General features: G+C 36.4%; 1 protein-coding gene across 1 annotated transcript in view; it reads left to right on the top strand.

Moving 5' to 3' along the window:
• The first annotated feature begins 2289 nt into the window (after positions 1-2289).
• THOC2 (THO complex 2) overlaps positions 2290-19682 on the top strand; it is a 42773-nt gene continuing 25380 nt past the window's right edge. Inside the window, exons 1-13 of the mRNA XM_010141342.1 lie at positions 2290-2384; positions 4647-4696; positions 5555-5646; positions 6769-6820; positions 8923-8993; positions 9678-9799; positions 10607-10740; positions 12386-12552; positions 13201-13293; positions 13949-14104; positions 16132-16304; positions 16451-16646; positions 19086-19127. Coding sequence (XP_010139644.1) covers positions 2290-2384; positions 4647-4696; positions 5555-5646; positions 6769-6820; positions 8923-8993; positions 9678-9799; positions 10607-10740; positions 12386-12552; positions 13201-13293; positions 13949-14104; positions 16132-16304; positions 16451-16646; positions 19086-19127 — 1443 coding nt within the window. The remainder of the gene's footprint in view (positions 2385-4646; positions 4697-5554; positions 5647-6768; positions 6821-8922; positions 8994-9677; positions 9800-10606; positions 10741-12385; positions 12553-13200; positions 13294-13948; positions 14105-16131; positions 16305-16450; positions 16647-19085; positions 19128-19682) is intronic.

Below are 19682 nucleotides of genomic sequence, written 5' to 3'. Positions count from 1 at the left end.
GGAAAGAGTACTGCAAAAGGAGAGAACTGGCTTGTCCAGTAAATACAGAATTTGCATAAATTTTAGAAGTGTGGGGTTTGGATTTTTTTTTTATCCCCCTCTGGAAGCCTAGTCTAAAAGTCCAGGCATGAAGTCAGAGTCACTCCTGAATGGAGGGGTTTGATTTGTTTTTAAACAGTGGTGGACTTATTCATAGGGAGACAAATCCCAACTTTTCAAAGTGAGAATTACAGGGAAAAAACCCCTCATAATTAGCAGGAGGAAAGATTAGGTCTTACGAGGGGGGAAAAAAAATAATTTTTTGCAGGAGCATGAAATGGCTTACGTGATCTGACTGGTTCAGCCCAAGGTAGTAGTTTGGCAGTTAGGGGTTATGTAAATAAAAACACAGTTCTGTTTTGGGGGAGTATGAAACTGTATTGAGAAAAGGAGATGATTTGGTTTTGTTTGACATTTCAGCTTCTAATGGGATTGATAATGGATGTTTAAGATGATTGCTCTGTGTTTTCTTTCTGAGTGGTGTGATGCCTATGTTTGAAAATGTACAGGATTTGTAATACTGCTGTAGTCTGCAGGAGATGCTGCTACTGGGGCAGGGGGGAAGGAAAAGTTTGTATGTTTTATAAAGAAAACAAAATATAGAGATGTTTTAAAGGAATCTGGTAAGGGAAATAAATTTAAAATGAATTTTCAGCTGTGAAAAATAATAAATTTTATTTTTCCTGGTGTGATTTGTCTTAACAGTCATATCAAAAAATCAGAAGATAAGGATTTTGTATGTGTCTTTGAGTGTCATAATGTTAATTTGTAAGGCAGCATCACAGAGCTTAGGTAGCAGTGACCATTCACTTCCTAGAAATTCTTCAGAGACCTTTTTCAAAACTGTACATGCTTTGAATTTAATTAATCCAGCTACTGATATGTAATAATATCTAAAAAATATAAATGTGGTAGTTTCCAGTGTTCGTAACTGTTTTTAACTGCCGAAACCATGACAGACAGGACGACCACATCCTGACCAATTCATTTTCGATTTTGTTCAGACTCTTCTAAATACCATTTATTAAATTACGTGCATTTGTTTCCCTACTGCCAGGTATCACGTAGAGATCCCGTTGGAATCTGCCTGTGACAGCTTATTATGCTGATCAGTCTGGACTCCTTGTAGACCTATTTGTGTGTAGATATACCGTCCTCTGCAGAGAAATTACATTGTTTTATAGAGTCTTCCGTAATAAGATGCTGGTCTATGACTGTAGCCCATGTGGACACTTTAACACACATACAATGGCAAGCACTTACTTTTACACTGGTACCTTACCTTGTTTTGTGATAGATTACACATCGAGGACCCCTTGGTGGGGAAGTAGAGCTTTAATAATGTATTTGGCTGGCAGTTTATGCAATATGTTAAGCCTCAGTGTAAACTTCAATTTGGCTTAACATTCTGTGAATGTGAAATTTTGAGACTCGATCTTTCAAGTGCTCCCAGCACATTCATTTCTTTACTTAAATGAGGAATGTCACAGCACTGGGTTAGAGCTGAGAATCAGAACAGGGTTTAGCTGTAGTTTTGCCATGCTGACTGCAAAATGCAGTTGATCGTACTTTGTCTCGGTTAGAGAGCTACCCACACCAGTTAAATTATGCATATACTGAAATGTTTGCAGGCACATGCACTTGCAATAATTACTGCCCTATACTACGTGTGGGAGTGTAATTGCGGTATGGGACATCGTGTATGAATTGGGAGGCTTCGGTTCAGCTGCTAGCTCTGCCAGCCAAACTTGTGGCGCTTGATAGGCGCTCAACACTGCGTCAAAATTTGTTGTTTGAGCAAATCTATCCCAGCTTAATAAAAAAAAAAAAAAATTTTGGCACTTTGCTTTTCAGAAGTGGTTCTTTGATTTTTGTTTTAATAATTTTTACTTTCTAGGTTGTCCTATTTTTAAAATACCTTTTACATGTATTACACAGTTTTAACTTCGGATGAAAGGATGTAGATTTTAGGAGGGCAGGGAAATTCTCTATCCTAAGCTTACAGTAGTGACCTACAAGATTAGGGTAGTGACAGTTCCACAGAAACTCTTAACAGACAACTGGCAGTTCGGGACTGTTTTGCTGAAAAGTGGACCTGCTAAGTTTCCATTGTCCTGGGTATTGTTTAAGTGGGAAAGTGTCATAGTGGCTGTTTTCGGAGTCGATTAATTGTACTATTATTCACATTTTTATTCTTGTGACCATGTAAGTATTCTGATTTTAATTTATCGTGCGCTCACTTGAGACTAGATGAATGGATCTCACAGCTTGGGGGTACCGGAAGGGAAGGCTTCTGCCGCCTTTCACCAGGGCTCTCCTGACTCTGGTGCGTGTCTGACCTCCTGGTAAGCTGCTTCAACTTGCATAGGTGGCCGCAGACTTGTTTTCTGGCAGGTCTGTCAGTTTATTTAACTGTTTTAACTGGCACTTAACTGATAGAGGGAAGAAGTATCAACAAATGTGTCCATTTCTGCAGCAACAAGCGATTAAATGAGCTCAGCTGTGCTGCCTGACAACACCTTCAGAAAAGCTCATTTGGAGACAGAGTATGTATGTGAAAGAATCTAAGCACAATTACTAATTTACATCCAAAAAGTCATACCGACATGTTCTTTTCTACTACCAAGGTAGTCTTTCCAGGTAGTCTTCCCAGGTAGTCTTCCACAAAAAGAAAATTTTAACTTTTTTTTTCCTCCCACAATTTAATAATTCTGGAATTTTAATTATAAATACAAAGCAAGGTGTTTTACAGACTGATCTGAGAGTCTCTTGTTACATTGATCAAACGGATTTGTGTCTCCTAGTAGTGTGAAGTTTTTGGATTGCTGGAAAAGGAACCAGAAGAGGTTAATACTCTTATTTTAAATTATGATGTACTTAAACGAGCTCTTCGTTCCAAGCAGACAGGGCTGGTGCTTATGTAACCTGGCTGATGATACCATATTATGACATAGAGGTCAAAGTGTGCATCTCAGTTGATATTTTTCTGGTGTCAGATGTTTCACTTCACTGTTCTTTGTATACAGAGCTGAGAAATGAGTGCTTATAGAGTAACTTCTTTGTGGAGGAGGAGTAATCAAAATTTAAGAAAATCAGATCAAATTGGTACCCTTTTGGGGACAGCTGGGTGTCCCGGTTTGTCCTCGACCCTTAACACTGGGGGAAAAAATCTATTGTTACTTCAAAAAAAGTGCACTTTTATGAAAAACAAAATAAATTCCCTATTCCTCTGTTTTGCTGTCTCTGGTTATTCCCAATGCCTTGCATATTCTCTTCAGTAGTGTGTAGAACATCTTAGCCATCCTGTTGCTTTTTGCTGAGCCTGCATGTTTCTGCCGATTAAGTTACATGTGAAACTGCCTGTTTTCCATGTCTTAAGAGGGTGGATATACCTTGTGTTTGCTCATTATAATCCTTTGATTGCTGAAACAGCTGCTTAGTCTTGCTAGAGAGGTAATAATCTATATAGGATGCAAATAGAATGACTAACGGGTTGCTGCAGAATCTCTTTTTACTGTTTATTTTTCATTATAAGACTCTGTAATAATTGTACATACCTGCCTTAAAAATGCACATGTACCATGCTTAAAAATTGCTCCCACAGGAAACTGTGGTGTTGCTGTGTTACGTAGGAATATGTTGTAGCTCTGAGACTGGCTTCAGTTTCTGCCCATGAAAGACTTTTTGATGAAAAAACTTGTGAAACTTCTGAACAAAAACTTGTAGATGTGAAGAAAGTTCTTCAGATATTAATTGATGTCTGTTATAGTACAGGTAAATCGCTACCTTTTTAAAAATACCCTGCTTTTGAAGCCTCGTGCTGGGTGAAAGTAGTGGTAGAGGAGAGGGACAGTCCTTGTAGCTTGGAAGCATGTCCATTTTGAAGCAATCAGTGTAGAGAAGCTCTTTATGCATTTATTTTGTAACACACAGAGCTGTTATTTCATGGAACAGTCGTACAGTATTTAGTGTACTTGCCCCATGTGGCTAATGGGCTTGAGGAAACCTCAGGAGTGACTAAAGACAATGTAACATGACGGGTCTTTGCATCCTATAGTGGATTCTCTTAGTGAACAGAAGAGGTGAAACTGCCTTAGCATTGATAAAATGTCAGGAAGTCACACACAGAAACTAAGATTGTTTTCAAACTTTGGCCTGTAAAAAATCTTTTCATATTAAGCTATGAGAAGTTTTTCCTCATTGTTTATCAACAGTAGGTTAATGCCAGCACTTCTGTGCTTTATTTCACGGATTAAAATTGTCCAATGTTCTCACTTTTCTGTGTGTAAGCCTGTGTAACACTAGGAAGAATAGGTATAAAACCTACATTTTAGGTATAAAATATATAAAATGTATTTTGGGTATAAAAACTATATCATTTTTTAATATGTGTGTATGAGATCTGTTGCGAGTCTTGGATTTCTTTGCTGTGTAAATTCTGTGAATTAGTGTTTACTGTATGAAAATTAAAATGTAGTCAGCCATTTATAGTGCCCAAATTGAAACTTACTTTAGCCAGAACAACAACAAAGAGCCCCAAAACATTTGGGTGGGTGCCTGCTAAATGTAACCATTTAAATATGTTTTTAATATTTTTTTTATTTCAGTGTGCAACTATGTCGCACTCTCTGTGAAAACAAAAGCCATGATTTCAGAGGTAAGTTGTGTGGTTTAAGTTGTTTTTAATTAAATAAAAGCATGGAAACAGTCGATCACGATACCTCTGCCTGCATCTATCTGCTTGCATACCCACTGCACGCAATGTTTGTTTATTGATCCAACCAGATAGTACCAGTGCAAGGTGAAAGCATGGGGTTTTATTATTTTTCATATACTAAGAAGTATAGTAACACTGTAGTGTATTATTTAAGTACAATTCCATACAAGTTTATCATAGCTGTTTTGGTTTTTTAACCACCATGTTTAGCACTGCAAGATTTTTCACCCCTGTTTAGTGTTTTGGCTTAATATAAGCTTTTGTAAAACAGCGTTCTTCAGTTGTGGGAGGCTTTCCTTACAGAAATTTAAAAATCCTCATGAAACATTTTGTCTCCAATTAAATTTTACTTTCACCTGGAGAAATGGTTTTTGAAAGCTTCTCTGTGGTGAGATATGATTAAGAAAAAGTACTGGAATGTGTTCTGTGCGTTATATATATGTGTGATGTATGTATAATATATTTTTGTGAATTTTAAGTTAAAGGTGTCTGTTAAACCGACTACCAAGACTGAAGTTTTGTATGGGACTGTAGTTTTTCACCCTGTTTCATGTTACTCTGTAAACTCTTTAGGGAAAGCTGATCATCTCTTTCTATCTGCTTGTGTGAAGTCTTAGGTATTGATGCTCCAATTTAATCTATCCGCAGTAATAATCTTGCCTCATTGGCGGGAGAAGTGTATCTATCCTCTTTACCTGTGGGGTGTCTGAAGTCTAGAGCACGGTTGTAGTAACTGCTTTAGAAGTTAGACCAAGGATTACCAACTCTATTCCTTAATTATCTGTTTTCTTTCAACAGATATCCAACAGGCTTTGTATGAGCTGGCATACCATGTGGTCAGAGGAAACTTAAAGCATGACCAAGCTTCTAATGTACTTGGTGATGTCATAGTAAGTGTAGACTTGTAAAAATTGTATGCTTACTAAATTTTTAGTTTCTTATAAAAGTCTGAATGAAAGCCAAGCAGGATAATATTCAACAGACTTGTTTTTCCGTGTCTAAAATTCATTCCTGTCAAGTCCTTTTTCTTCATTTGTGTGCCCTTGAAATACACATAGTCTGTCAGGGTTTCATTTTTTCCCCTACTTTTTGTGGTGAGAAATAGACATACTCATTTTAGCATAAATTAAATAATTTAAGGGCATATGAAGACCAGAGTTACGCTAAAAATAGATGTCTCTTGCTTATGCAGCATGTCTGTAATGCCACCTACTGGTTTTTATAATTTACATTGTTCTTACAGTGTAACAATGAATATGTCTGCCATTTTACTACTGAGGTATCTAAGTCCTGTGGCTGCCTTCAAAATAATGCATTAGACTTTTTTGTTTGAAAAAGGTTTCTCTTAAAATACTTAAAATACATAGAGAAAGCTGGGAAAAGAGTGTTTTCTGCTAAACTACTAAGGTTAATAAATATTGGTGTTCCTAATAAAAAACCCTGAAAAAGTTTATTTTAAACATCTGATAAAAATGATTTCTTATACTTCATAAGTTCTTCAAGCATGAAGAGAAAGTACCTTTTGCAGTAATTATTCTAGGATAACATTTTTAGGTTTTTAAACTTCGGCATTGTGAGATGTCAAGGCTGATGTGCACCTTGCTGTTGCAGTGACGTGGGATAACGTTTGATCTTTAGTTACTGTAGGAAGTTATTTGTTTGGTGCCTGAGAAAGTCTAGTACTGTACAGCCTGGTGCCGCTCCTCGGACAGGGAGTTCCATCACGCTGGAGAAATGCAGTAACTAGAGGGTTTCTTCCCTGGCCACTAGATAACATTTTCATGTAGTTTATAAGAGTATGTCATTACAGATCAATAATTAGTACAGCACTTACATTACATATTAGTCAATAATTGAGCCTTTTCAGATAAATTAATCTTCATTAATTAGTAATAGTCTGCATTATGAATTAATCTGAACTTCCTTTATGGTGAAGTGTTTTATGTAATAGAACAAGAATTTCCCAAGTGTACATGTTGGAGTTTGTATTCACAGGGTGTGATCTTTTTTAGGAATTCCGGGAAGACATGCCTTCCATCCTAGCTGATGTATTCTGCATATTAGGTAAGTTGGGTTCCCTTCCTTTCAGCACTGCCACAGGTTTGGAGAAATACAGGCTTTGTGTGTTTGCTTGTTGACTTCTTCAGGAATTTCATTAGATCTGTAAAGCATGACTTTTCTTCACAAAATGTGTTGGTTATTCCTCAGTGTATGTGTGTCTCTGTTGTTAATGTCTTTTTGTTCTGCTTTGTTCTGTTACGGTTTCCAGAAGCTTATGTATTAAAAGCAGTGGAAATGGATCTGCTGAGGATAGTTAAGGGAGTCGGCTTGTGAGAATGTTGCATCTTAGCTAGGAGAGTCGATGACTTAGTGTTGTTATCAATCTTGAAAGTGTTCTAAATAAAAGCTGACTTGCTGGTGGATAGATCTGTCATCAGAGTGTATTCTGTAAGTATTTTTATCCGTACAGTCACTCTTCGTGAAATGGAGCATGTACTAATTGTCCAGATATCTAAAGGCAAATGACATCGTTTGCCAAGTAAAGCCTGCTCAGTTGGCGGGTAGTAGATGATGTGTACTTCATCCTCTGGTAATACCTCTGGATTTTTATGTTATAATGTTGATCCAAAGCTCTTTCGCTCTTTTTTTTTTAAATTTTAATCATGTATACGTGTTTCCAGATCGTGGTTTTTACTGCTTACAGTTTCTGTCTTGCTCTATGTCTGTAGGTTTTTCTTTTTCCAACAGATTTCAGCAAATTCTTTTCTCAGTCTGCTCACCGCAGGTCTGAGTTGGTCCTGCGTGCTGAAGGAGTGTGGCATCTTCTGTGCTGTGGCTGCCTGTGCAGAGGCACCTAATGAAGTTTGCATGTGCAGCCTCGGTTCTGTGACATCTAAATGATGAATTTTGACTTTGTTAATAAATCTTCATTCTGTGTACTGATATAATCTTTTTGTAATAATCAGTTTGTGTAATGCAGTATTACACTGATACCCTTTCGGTTTTTAAACTGGATTATGAAACTTGGAAAACTGCTTCTTGAAAAACTACTGTTTCTCTCTGCCTTTTTTCTTTTTTTTCCCCTTTCTGTTCAAATTAGTATGTAGCCAAAAGCCATTCCTCCACAAGTAGTGTGGGTAAGCAGCTAGGTTTCAAGCTCTGGGACAAAGGACATGTGACAATTTCTTGTTTTTAATGAGTTTCCTCTAACACTTTTTCCCTCTAACCAGTATTTGCAACTATCAGGATTTGTTTTTCTAATGTAATTGCTTATAGTTAATGTTTCAGCATGAGAATTTGAATTTATCCTCTCGTCTACATTCCCTGGACTAGTTTTTTTTCTGCAGAAACTTCTTTGCCTGAGAGGCTAGGCTGATAAGGTCCAGTCTGATCTGGCAAGTCTGTGGCCTCCACTGCCATGCTGCTACACCACTCTTTTTTCCCTCTGTTCAGGGGCTGCTTTCTCAGATTTTCATTGACGTTTTCTCTATGGGTCTAGTTTTTGTGGGGGTATATGTGTGGGCTGTTTTGTGGATTTTTTTGTAGCATCTGCCTTGCATTCATTTATTGAGTTTTGCAGCTCCTTACTCCGTGTAGTGATGTGTGTGGTGTTTTTTTTAACTGCTTCACTTAGGTGTCCTTCAGCCATTATTTTATGGCCTGTCTTCCCATGGGAGTGAATTTATGAATCCCATTCAGCAGTAGTCAATGCAAAAGAAAAGAATGGAAATACAGAATCATAGCTAGGAAAAGACTGCAGATCCAGCAGTAGATGGTATAACTGTGAAGACACAGAAAAAGAGACTAGAACATTACGTTAGGGCTAAGATCACACAGTTCTTTTCAGCAGTTCGTATTTGTCATCTCTTGTGCTTAATACTGATTCTTCATGCTTACCATAAACTTTACTGCAACAGAAAGAAGGGCAAGAAAAACGATTACCGCATTTCTCTGGTTCCTGTTCAATCTTTTCATGAGATTTGTGGATGTGTGAGACTTGTCACCAAAATATTAAGTGAACCTCAAGGGGCATGAGTAGCTGGGAAGCAGCAAGAAGCTAGTGTGTTGTAAACAAGCTGCTTTGCATTGTGTTGGCATTTATCAGAAGAGTTATAAAATTAAGAAGGTCTTATAAATTTCCTTTTCCCCATCTTCTTTTATACTAGATATTGAAACAAGTTGCTTAGAAGAAAAAAGTAAGAGGGATCATTTTACCCAACTGGTATTAGCCTGTTTGGTAAGTCATGCTTAGTCTTAGATAAATATGCCAAAATCTGACAAGCAAAATCTGTCTTGAAACTTATATTTTTTGAGGAAAAGACTATTAGAATATCTTCAAAAACAATTTAAAAAATGCATCTTCAAAGTGTTATGGTAGAGAAATACAGTATAGTTGTCCCTTGAATTCTTGAAGGAGAACTTAAATTCTTCCCCCATCATTTCACAGAAATTTTGCTTGTGAGTCATGTTTTGAGTTGGACTTCTTTATGCAATTTCTTCTGTCTGTAGAAATGGCATTCCTAACCACATGGAATAAGCTTGATTTATAGGAAAATTCAGCGTCTGAAAATAAAGCTTTTCTCCCAGAATATGAGAGAATGGGTATAAGCTTTGTAAATTTGCAGTTCTTGGTAACAATAGCTCTAGATCCTATGCAATGTATGCTTTCTAAACAGCAGTTAGGCTCCAGGGCTTGTTTCTGCAAGGTGCTCTGGTGTATAGAATCTACCACTCTAAAATTCGAATTTCAGTTAAGTAGTTTCTCAGTTTTGTCCATTTCTGTGTGAAACAGAATGCATTTATTATCGTGATATTTGAACTTTTTTTTTAGTTGGAATGCACCTGTCACCTAAAGTCATAATCAGATGGTTTCTAGGTCTTTTGACTGACAAATGTGATGTATGGTTTTGGTGTTTTTTAGTATCTGGTATCTGACACTGTCCTGAAGGAGCGCTTAGATCCAGAGACACTGGAGTCATTAGGACTTATCAAGCAGTCTCAACAGTTCAATCAGAAATCTGTTAAAATAAAGACAAAGCTATTGTAAGTTTTGGGCCAAGGGTTGTTTGGGGAGTGGGTGGGAGAGGCAATGGTAATTGGTCTGGTAACAATGTTTGCTAACAATATGTAATGTTTCTTCTATAGAAAATTGAGTATTTTAATAAGAAATGTGTTTTATTGCACTTTACCTTGTCATTGACAAACGAATTGTATTAGCCACCTTTGTTTTCAAACTCTTGAGACATAAAATCTTTAAGAGCCCCTAAAGCAATGGCTTTTGCTACAGTGATTCTGTATGTGCAGATTAAATACTTAATATTTAATTTTATTTGTGACAAATGCAAACTCGCAAAGTGTAAGAACATTAATGATTGTTGTTGCATCAGTTAAACATAGACATTTGTTTTTATAAATAAGCAAATTTAGTTATGTTACTTTTGGCAACACAGGATATATTTTTGTGGATGTATTTTGTTTTTTTTTGTCTTTGCATCCAGTGTTTCAGTCCCAATCTCAAAGAACACTACTTGAAACTAGAATAAGTCCTTAAGTATGGGCAAGCTTTACTGTTAAGTAAAAGCACAATCTTGTTTCAGATGGTCTGTATTTGAAATAAGAACTTGCTTTCTTTGGAGAATGCTTGCTGTCTTGCAAGTCTATTATTCATTGTACTACATTCTGTAATTTTTGCAACAGCTCAAGCAAACTACAAGTTCTTAAGATGTGTTCAAAATTACCATTTTGTATAACAAATTTAATATGGATAAGAGCATAAATAAGCTTCACTGTGGACGCATGTTACACAATTGTCTTTAATTTGTTATTTGCTTTAATTTTCTTTACTTGCAGCTATAAGCAACAGAAGTTTAATTTGTTAAGAGAGGAGAATGAAGGTTATGCAAAGCTCATTGCAGAACTGGGACAAGACTTATCTGGAAATATCACTAGTGATTTAATCCTCGAAAATATCAAATCTTTAATAGGTAAGGAATTTGTTGAAGGAATGTGGGCACTGATTTTCCTACGCAGTCTTAGGGCTACAAAGAGTGACTGTTTGAGGTCATCTGTGGATCAAATAATACATCATACAGGTATGTAGTGTGACATGTGACGTGTATTGGTAGATCAGCTTGGATAGAATTGACAACTGGAAGTTCCTGTCTCTGTGGCAGGATTAATTTTAGGAATGTTGTGTGAGTAAACTCCAGTTTAGATACTAAATTTACAGTACAGCCTCAAATATACATGCTGTGATTTTGGTGCATTTCAGCAGTGTTTTTTGATGATGTACTTGTCTCTTAGCAGGCAGACTGGAGCATAACAAAGTAATGCTTTTTGCTATTTCAAAGTACTCAATTCAATATAGAGAAGTGTAACAAGAAACTCCTTACAAAGAAATGAGAAGTAGTAAACGTTCTTCCTTTATCTAGTTCTGATTGTGATTTGTCTATATTTCTCAGTTGAGTTTTGGCAAGAGTGTCACAATCAAATACATTAAAATGTATTAAAATACATTAAACCAGGAAATATCTGTGATTCCCCATGTTTTACACTTAGTTTTTGAATAAATAATTTTATGCAACATTGATGTTTGCAGCAATGCCTGTTTCATATGGTGCCAGTGCAGTAAAAGTCAAAAGGCTCTGCTACTAGTGATGAAAACTTTTCATCTGTCACAGAATTTTTTCTGAGACTGTCAAGTCTTTGTAATAATACTGCTTGTTTTGGAAGAGGGCTAGAAGATGACTTTGCTAGTTATTACAGTAAAAAATACAACCTCAAATTGAGGAATTTTATAACAGAGTATTTTTCTGTCATTTGGAGTTTTAGACATTGCAAATAGACTTCCTGTAAACTGTCAGTCCTTTCAAAGTACTCACTTGCGGTAGGTCCTAGTATGGTGGAAATGGCTTTTGGGAAGGAGAGTGATGCAGTTATGTATATACCTGCACAATGGATGTGCCTGGATAAAACTTCTTATGGCACAAATGAAGAAAATAGTCTAGATACTTTGGATATAAGTAATATTTCTGTCTCAAGCAATCTCCTGGAGTTTTGGTGCAGGAGTTTATATAGTAAAACACAAGTATGATTACAACATTGGCTTAAGCTGATCTATATCCTTGCTCTCCTCGCAGTAAACAAACCTTTCTCCCTAATGCTAGCAATAATACTGAACTGACAGGGCAGAACAATCAGGTGGGTCAGCGTCTAGCTCAAACCAGAACCAATTTGGGGTGTAAAATGACTTCTCGCTGGCTGATGAGTGTAACTGCATGAATATGTGTGCCAGCACAAGGGGAGAGGAAGCAGCCCATGCCTTTTGCTAGCACTGCAGTGTTAGTGAAGCTGAGTTTTTTCTTACTAAATGTTTGCCTTAAGATGGTGATTTTTAGGTTTTTCTATAATCTGAATTTAAAGTTCTTCTTAGTCTTTGCCTTGTTCAGTATTCAACATACATCAAAATGATCAATGCTGTATTTACAGATTGTTTTGCTGTAGATAAATTCAGGCTCAGTTGTAACTGAAAAGAATTAACTTTACAAACGAATGCATTTATGGTTTAGTAATAAGATGAAGATGAGTAGCAGCTATGTTAAGCTTTTCTACTCTGCTTTTCTCCACTAGGATGTTTTAACCTTGATCCGAACAGAGTTCTGGATATTATCCTAGAAGTCTATGAGTGCAGGCCTGAGTATGATGACTTCTTTGTACCACTGATAGAGTCTTACATGTACATGTGTGAGCCTCAAACTCTATGCCATATCCTTGGGTTCAAATTCAAATTTTATCAGGTACTGTATTTCCATTAATTTTTGCTGGTTGGTTGTACTCAGTGTTGAACTGCAGTCAGTGATAAGAGATTTTTGCTGCAGATAATTTTTTTTACATAGCAATTAATTTCTAAGTTGTAAAATTCCTGTACCAAGAACAATAATTTCATGATGTGGGTGGAACTCTCTAATGTACTGTAGAGGAGAAAGCTTACATTCTCCAAGACAGGCAGCTGAAAACAATCTTGATACCTTCCTTGTGCACTTCTGTAGTCAAATAAGGACTGGCATTAACAAAGAGATTGTACTTGCCAACAAGAGACTTGTCTCCAGGGTGAAGAGCATGTTTGCAAGGGAGTCGTGGTTGATATTTAATAAAATAAAGGGTTTTTTATATGTATGTTTAAGAATTGCATGCAGGCACCATAAGGTGTGAAGATAATGGAATCTTTTCATTTCTGAAAATTCAGATTCTGTACTGCAGTTAAGTTTAGTGGCTTTGGAGTAATAGCAGTTAATAACATGGTAACGAGGAGAGCTATGAGTTAATATTTTAATCTGAAAGTCCGTCTGAACTTTAAGTAGTTTCTTTCTTGAAGGTCTTTCATGACCTTCTGCAGTGGTCTGTTTGCCTTTTTTATGTAATTTCTATGCTCTTGTCCTTTTTAGGATCCAAGTGGAGAGACACCTTCCTCATTATACAGAGTTGCTGCTGTCCTTTTGCAACATAATCTCATAGATTTGGAAGATCTTTATGTTCATGTAAGTGATTGTGCTACTCTGTCAAATGTCAAAACTACAAAAATTTAAAGAAAGATATTTTAACCTATTCCTAAAGGTTCAGGATGTGCTGTGTAATACCTCTAGATGTGCATATTTAATGTCTTTTAACACTTCCAGCACTTTGTAATGTTGTCTATCCCCAAATAAAGGCACACTGAAATATGGATGCTGATGCACTTTCTTTGAATTACATCTGTGTGGCATCCTCGAGATTGTTTACCTGCCTGAACAGGAGGTTAATGCCTGAGCGTGCTTTAAACACCTGAGCAACCTTCCTTAAGAACTAGACCCTTTGAGTGTTTTGCTTTACAAGATGAATTTTTGAAAAAAAGTGGTGGGACAATCAGCTCTTAATATTCTTTTAGTTTAACAGTAGGATTTTTTTTTGTTTAGGAGCAGACCTGTCATTCCATCTACAAGAATTCTGACCATTTGTTAGGTTTAAAGAGAAAAGTGGGAGTTACATGTTGAGATGTAATAAGAGAGACTTATCCTCTCCACTCTGACAGTCTTACCAACTCACCAACATATAGTTTGCTAGATAAACTTTTGCTTCCAGCTCAAGTGATCAAAAATAGCAGTAGGTCGCTTTAATTTTCACGTACAATGTTTGTTCTGATTTTCTTTTTTCCAGCTTCTTCCAGGGGATAATAGCATCATTGAGGAGCACAAGCGAGAGATAATGGAAGCTAAACAAATTGTCAGAAAGCTTACAATGGTTGTCTTATCCTCTGAAAAGACTGAGGAGAAGGAGAAGGAAAAAGAAAAAGAGGAGGAGAAATCTGAAAAGGTGTGTGAATAGTTTCCCATAAAATGATTTTGTTATTTTAAATGAAACATAGTAATTGTTATGAAAACATTTTTATATTTATTTGAAACGTAAACAGGTAGGTGGTACTTGGAATTCTTGTGTCTGTCCTCTGATTGCGCTTCTGTTACACTGAATGTGCAAAAATGCATCATTTGGGGGGTTTCTAGATTTCTCTAGGTTTAATGTTCTTGGCTTGATTGCTAATTAATTTCTTTCCTCCTTTTTTGTTGTATGAGCTCCACTAAGTATGCCCAAGCATACTTTGCAATCTTTAATAATTGTGTTTTTCTAGGACCCGGTATAGTATAATCCTAGTTCATTTCTCAAAAATAAGGACATTAACACTTCATTCCTTATTTCTCCCAATTAAGAACTGCGATGTAAAGAATTGCCAGACTTACAAATGCTGGTATAATGATACTGCATTGTAGAAACAGGTTTTAACTGAACGTTTTTAACTGTAGCTGTCTGCTGTGCTTTCCATTAGATAACCAAATGAAACTTGAGAGGTCGTAGACCTGAGCACTGTGACTGGATTTGACAGCAGTTAGGCTTCTCTGAGCCAGGCATGATTTCACTTTTGGAGAGCGTGTTTCAGCAGGGCTTGTTTTCGAAAGGAGCAACTCAGCATGCGTGTGTGCGAGCAGAGACTGCTTTGGAAATGAAGTGGCATACTAACCCACAGCCTAGAAAGGCTGTGTGAGTAGGAACACAGATCCTAATATAGTTAGTAGTTGCCCCAAAAGCCCAGATCACCTGAAATTTGGTGTTTAGTATTGAACTTTAACTGGCATGTTCGTACCAATTAAACATCTGGTTTATGATTTTTTAATAGTATGACTTTTAAGAAGTCTATTGTATTGAACATGAATTTCAACCTTTCTGCATATACTGCACAAGTGAGAATTTAAAATGCTTCAGTAAAGGATTTTAGTAACATTTTACATATTAACTGAAAAGACTGTCCTTGGCATCAAAAAAACTTAAAGTAGTTACATGGTAAAATATCATTAGTGTGTCCATTTCTAGTTGCACATGTATGGTTTTGATCTTTCAGAGGTTCATTTTGTTCTATGCACAGATATTTTGTCCTGAAACTTTTCTCTGCATGTCACTGTGTACTAAACTGCTTTCTACTTTCAAAACTATCAGAAAAATAGTTGCTGGTGTTGTAAAGGAATTTTAAAAGGAAAAAAATGAAAAAAAATCCACACAAACTATATATATGAGCATTCATCTTCTCTGTGGGCATGATTTAAATAAAACTATGTTTTCTTGCCTTAAAATCCTTTAAAGTTTTGTCCTGGATTTGTAATCTTCCCTCCCTCAGTGTGAATATCATCTTAGGCTTGTAGTTACATACATTTAGTTTGTAATCACTATTCCTTACTTTCAGTTGTTTACTTTTAGACTTTTACCTTGGAGATCAGGGAAAACCAATTTGTAACACTAAAATGTATGAATACCGTGCTCATGTAAAAATGCCTGCACGTAAATGTAGAATCTCCTGGAGTAGATGCTAATATGAAACTTATGATACAGACAAACTAAGATGGTGTGGGGTTTGGTTGTTGTTGGGTTTTTTAATAATCTGATTTTACAAGAGAAATTTGTGCTTTTAAATCCAGAACAACACATAACACAAAGGATTCTTAAATGCTTAAATTGTTCTTAAAATGTCACGTAAAGAAATAAGCTGCAATAGATTGTGACATTTTGCAAAGTACATATGTCAGACAACTTCATAAACTTCTGTTTTGAACTTCTGTTAACTTCTTTTTTTTGATCCAGATGTTAGATTCTACGTGGACTGGTCTATTTTTGCATTTCAAGTGAGCTTATCGTCCAAATGTCTAGCTGAATTTTATTCGACATACTTTTTTTATTACATAGTCGAACTAACAGGGTTTTTTCTAGTCATGGATTACAGCTGCGTACTGTCTAAGGAGAAATATTAAGACGACCTTATGAATGCACTTTTTCATTATTTTTTTGTTACCTTGCAGCCTCCAGATAATCAAAAGCTTGGTTTGTTGGAAGCTTTATTAAAAATTGGTGATTGGCAACATGCACAAAGCATTATGGACCAGATGCCTCCGTTTTATGCTACTTCACACAAGTCTATTGCAATTGCGCTTTGCCAGCTTGTACATGTGACAATTGAACCTCTGTACCGCAGGTAAAATGAGAAGTACAATTCTGTTGCTATGTGGGGGAAAACTACTAGTTACTAATAAGCATTCACTGATAAGCCTGACTGTATGGACTCATTCCTAAGATTTCCAGTGCTGTTTCATGTGAAATATTGCCCATTTTATTTTTCAGAGTTGGTGTACCTAAAGGAGCTAAAGGGTCACCAATTTCTTCTTTGCCGAACAAGAGAGCACCAAAACAAGCAGAAAGCTTTGAGGACTTGAGAAAGGAAGTGTTCAACATGCTTTGTTACCTTGGTCCTCACCTCTCCCATGATCCCATTTTGTTTGCGAAAGTGGTGCGCCTTGGGAAAGCATTTATGAAAGAGGTTGGTATGACAGAACAGCTTCTCAGAACTTGGGAAATACCAGTGCCTCTGAAGTCAAAAAATGCTCAAGTCTTACCAATTCTGTATATATTCAAATTCTAAAACAAAGTATTTCTTTGACTAAAGACATATTTGGAGAATCTCATTTAATGATAATTTCTTGATCATTTTTATGATCAATAAACATAAACATTCTTATGAACAACTTACAGCACTTTAGGTCTGTAATCAGGAGTGTTTAGTGATAACTAATTTCTCATTATAGTCTTAATATCTGTACACAGGTAATGATTTGAAAGATTAATTTGTATGGAAGCTTTTGCAGATTAGAGCAAAGACAGTGTGTACACAGTGGGGAACGGTGACCTAATACACATCCGGCACTTAAAGCGGTACTTTCTATCTCACCTGTTAGGGAAGTAGGGGATGCTGCAACGTTTTAATAGATGGGGTGTCCCCCTGTTCTGCCAGTTAAAATGCTGCTTCTCTTGAACTTGTGTCAGTGACAACCTCTGGAATCCACTAAGGGTTAGTTCAATGTGGAGACCTAAAACAGCCTATAAAGCCTTAAGTCACCAGCTTCGGAAAGGAAATGGCCTCTTGATAAGCTTTGTTGTCTTTTGACCCTCTCTTTACCACATATGTAATGAAAGATCAGTAGTATGACCTGTTTTAAAAGGCTGCAAGTTGAATTTAGATTCTGAACTCCCTTGGAATGTATGCAGTAGCTCTGAGGCTCATGATTTCCTTTGCTGCTTTTATAGCAATTTGTTTAATTTTCAAGTCAACAATAGAGGGTTTTTAATTTTTTTTAAACAGCAACTCAGAGAAACTTTGGAATTCATTGCTTTTGAAATAATTTTTAAAAATTATTATTAAAAACACCCTCTCTCCTTGCCTTCCACACCCCTCAACTTAGAAACCACTATTTTGTTACCTAGCATTTTATTTTAACTCTAGAACTGAAGTTGGAGAGGGTTAGTTGGTCTAAATGGTACTGGAGGGGCTATTTTCAGTTTTAGAACTTTTTTGGTAGCATTTTTTAATTTCAACTACAACTATTAAATGTTAGAATGTTCAAAATTTACTCAACACCTGAGGGGAAGCTTTCATGTCCAGCTGTGCTTGATGAACCAAAACTAAGAACACAGATAATTCTTGGGGTTGAATATCTTTTTGCTGAACTTAACAGATTTCACAAGAGTTTGCTCTCATCAGGTTCCAAGATGCAATAATTAGGGTGTCAGAAAACAGAAGCTAAGTCTGGGTTCCAAGTAGTCTTTGTAGTAAAGTCGTCAACTTTGAGCATTTCCATCTTCCTCTTCTTCCGAATCTTTGTAGGTGTAATTTCTCAGCACTTTCTCGTCCAGAATAATAAGATGACCCAGTGGTGAATACTCTCTAGCTTTATAGTGTGCTTATTTGTTGCTAGCCTGTGAGAAGGTGGATATTTGGGTGATCAACTATGCTGCACTGACAGTGCAGTTAATTTGGAAATTATAATTTCAAGGGAGTAATTCACTGTACTGCAGTCAGCAGGCTCTTAGGACTACTTTGTGATCAAGTCCTGAAGGTTTGTGAGAAAGCTGCTGTTAGTGGATGTGTACAGTAGAGCGGAGATGACTTGGTTATAGGAATCACTCATGCAGTTGTACTGTAAATATATGAATAATATTTCTGACAAGAATGAGCAACATTTTAGCTATTTGCTCTAGGTTGGAACTATGAAGAAACTCGTCAGTGACAAAGCGGTTAAGGTAACCTAGGGAAAGTTATTTTTAATGCACTATTGCCATCAGCATGTCCTAGTTATGAAACTACATTTAACACGCAGTAGAAATACTTATAACTGAGGTGATTTGACTGGAAGTTAACCCATACAGTAGTTTAAAAGTTCGACTACTAACACTGCACTGCAGCTTTCATGCTCAAGTGTACCTTTAAAATACTTGTGCACTTACTGGTGTGACAGCTTAATACGCTTTTCATGGAGAGTGGAACAAGCAGAGAGAAAGAAAATAATAATGTGGAGTAATAGCTTAAGGAGATGTTACTGTAAGGAACGCTGGGGAAAATGATCTACGGCTGCTGATAGTTGAGGTGAAAATCCTGGGGTTTATTTTTTTGTGTGGAAGGCGAATGCTTAGCGCTTTTTTTCCTTTCCCCAGTAAGAAAATTGAGTATTTCACATAATAGTGTTTCCTTGATGTTTTAGTTACTACTCCTTTTGAACAGAAGGGTAGAAAGCCCCATGGTATGTAAGCAATGCATTTCATCTGCGCCTTTGAATTTCCGTTCAGAAATACTGTAATGCGGACAGGTTTGGAAAATTAAACATTGACCAGGCATGTGGCACTGCAGGTCTGAGCTTTTGCTGAGGCAGCCTTGTTCTGAAACTGTTACATTAATTATGCTACAATTAATTTGTCTTCGTTACAGTTCCAGGCTGATGGAAGCAAACAAGAAGATAAAGAGAAAATGGTGAGTTTATTTTGGTGAAACGTGGGGCTTTTTTGTGAGATTGTAATTTCGACCAAATGTTTAATAACTGTACAATTCTTCTTTGTAGAGTTTTTTTGCTTTTACAAACATATGGTATAAATTTTGTCTTGATTTTCACAGGCAAGTTTGAGCCTGTCACAGGGGTGTATCTTTGTATTATATATATCCTTTTCTTTTTTCTTCTCTTCTGCATTCCTCAATCCCGGTCTTGTTCTTTTAGTTGAAGCATTCTACTTCAGTTGATTTTGAGCAAATAAGAAGTACCTCCAGCTATTTCTTCTACAAATACACTTTTACTTTTCATGGTGTGACCTTGTATCTTAAAGAATTTATTGAGGGAAAAGCATGGAGGAGAAGAAAAATTAAAGTAGAGGAGGTGCTTAATAGTACAATAGCTAATTATTCTTTATTGGCTAATTTATTTTGTTCTAAATTTTCTAATTTATTGAATTATCGTGATTGGTCACGATGAAACTCATGTCCACTTGAGACCTAACTTAAAACCAAGTTGTTTGTTTTGTTTTTAAACTAACA

Source organism: Buceros rhinoceros, unplaced genomic scaffold (assembly GCF_000710305.1).
Source record: "Buceros rhinoceros silvestris isolate BGI_N320 unplaced genomic scaffold, ASM71030v1 scaffold1348, whole genome shotgun sequence".
Taxonomy (NCBI): domain Eukaryota; kingdom Metazoa; phylum Chordata; class Aves; order Bucerotiformes; family Bucerotidae; genus Buceros; species Buceros rhinoceros.
Note: the sequence above shows the minus strand (reverse complement) of the source record. Positions and strands in the feature narration are given on the sequence as shown.